The 2176-nt window shown below is 53.1% G+C and overlaps 1 protein-coding gene across 1 annotated transcript in view; it reads right to left on the bottom strand.

The window, feature by feature from the left end:
- LOC104412844 (rho-related GTP-binding protein RhoC) overlaps nt 1-1105 on the bottom strand; it is a 6612-nt gene extending 5507 nt beyond the window's left edge. Inside the window, exon 1 of the mRNA XM_010023670.1 lies at nt 1087-1105. Coding sequence (XP_010021972.1) covers nt 1087-1105 — 19 coding nt within the window. The remainder of the gene's footprint in view (nt 1-1086) is intronic.
- Between the last annotated feature and the right edge of the window lie 1071 nt (nt 1106-2176).

The raw sequence follows: 2176 nt of genomic DNA, 5'->3' as shown, positions 1-2176 counted from the left end.
CAGGAATGGTTTCAGATGGTAGGACTTGCTGGCACAGCTGAAAGTAAACTTCCACACTAACATCTGACAGGTATGCCCATTGAGGGGGATTTAATTTGCTGAGACGTCTAAACCATGGCCAAGGTAGTGCAAGTCCTGGCAAGCACCTGAGGTATCAGAGGAGCTCTTACACAGAAGCAGAAAAACATTCCAAAAAGGGCTTGAAGTGAAGAGCAATGTAATGGCCAGGACAGAATCATAGCATAGAATCCCAGAGTGATTTGTACTGGGAGGGAGCTTAAAGCTCCTCCAGCTCCAACCCCTGCCACGGGCAGGGACACCTTCCACTAGAGCAGGTTGCTCCAAGCCCCTGTGTCCAACCTGGCCTTGAACACTGCCAGGGATGGGGCAGCCACAGCTTCTCTGGGCACCCTGTGCCAGCGCCTCAGCGCACTCACAGGGAAGAAATTCACATCCAATCTAATATCGCCCGGGGCCCCAGCTCCACAGTGGATCACAGCTTCAAGACAATGAAGTAGTGCTGGCTTTGGCACTGCGGCATCCCCAGTTTTATGCTCCCCCAGCCCCGGGGCAGGCCAAGCTGTGCATTTCTGAGCAGCACAGAAGGGAACAGCCTCCAGCCCTTGTTCACACCAGCAACCACTACTGACACCCCAAGCACACACTGCACCCACTGCTCAGAGCCTCCCATCCTGCCTGCCACTGCTGCCAAAGCTGCCCTGTGCTGTGGAACACGCCTGGCTTTACCCCCAGGAAGGATGCCCAAAACCTTCTTATATCTAGACCTGTCATACCCAAATGATGAGTGACCATCCAAAAAGGAGCTCGACCTCAGCGTTTCCGGTTTACATCTTCTCCCTATAATTGTGAGCTATGCTTTGGGCATGATCAGACAGCCTGGGCATGCAGCAGACTCCAAAGCGCAACCACCCGGACCCAGACCAGAGCGCCTTTCATTGCTAAATCCCACAGAAACATCCACAAACAGAACAGAGAAGGGGACTTGGAACAGAAAAACTTTCAAGCCTAAACAAAGCCTGAACCACAAGTGCTTGAGCCTTGTGGGGAAATGCTGCCTGCCCTCACCTCCTTTCCCAAAGGACATCGTGCCATGTTCTTATGTTACCTGTCGTGGAAGTGACAGCCTTCCCAGCCCCACAGCAGGACAAGTGTCCGAATACCATGCCACAATAACAGCAGATGCCTGTACTTGTGCAAGGCCTGACTGCTGCTGCCCCAGGGCCAAGCAATATTTGCTAATACATTCCTTACTTTTCATGTCAATACGCCTCTCCAGTGCACACAGCAAGTTAGGAGGTGAGCCTGGTTAAACGCTCCCGATAACCTGTTGGAAGACAGGGACTTGGCTTATTTTCCACTTAAAAAACATTTCCCTGGAGAAGCTGTAGCTGTCAGGAACATGGATTCCATTCCAGACAGTAAAATCTCACCCAGTCGCTACCTGCACTACGTGTAGCTGAGGAGGATGAGCTGGACATAAGTGTTTGGACACCAAAAGTCACTTGGCAAAATAGAAGTAACATTCAAATTGTCTCAATGAGACACAAGCAGCCAAAGCTGCTGCCTCAGAGTCTCCATTCCACAACCTAAACACTTCACTAGGAATGGGGCAGTGCTGCTGCCTGGCTGGGAGGACCCATCCATGTCCCTGCTCCAGGGTGCCCATCGCACCAACACACCCGGGGATCCCATTGCCATCAGGAGGCTGAGGCTAGATTTGGGGAGGTTGGCAGCCACTGGGAAGGCTTAGCTGCCAGAGTCAGCGCTGGAAAGAGCCACGCAGTCATGCTTTTGGAATGCTCCATTGCTCCTAAGACATTACACAATTATTTCTCCCTGCAAGCCCCCCTAATACAAATGTTTAAAAGTGAGCTCAGCAGTAAGCAAAGAGAACTTTGTTTTCCTTTTTCTGAAGAGACACAGAGTGGCTGGTCCATGAACAGAGCCACTTGTGGGGATGCTGTTAGAGCCCCGGGGCTGTGGGGAGGGATGGTGGGATGGGGTAGAACCCCCGGGCTCTCCCCCCAGCCTGGCCGGGTCAGTCAGTGGCAGGGAGGCAGCGGGAGCCCTGTCCCTGTGGCACCCACAAGTCAGGAGCCGCAGCCCAAGGCTGCAGTTGAAGGACAACCCGCGGTGTCCCGACTGCCACTGACTC

This window comes from Nestor notabilis, unplaced genomic scaffold (assembly GCF_000696875.1).
Source record: "Nestor notabilis isolate BGI_N333 unplaced genomic scaffold, ASM69687v1 scaffold16401, whole genome shotgun sequence".
NCBI classification, from domain to species: Eukaryota; Metazoa; Chordata; class Aves; order Psittaciformes; family Psittacidae; genus Nestor; species Nestor notabilis.
This window is presented reverse-complemented; position numbering and strand designations above follow the sequence as displayed.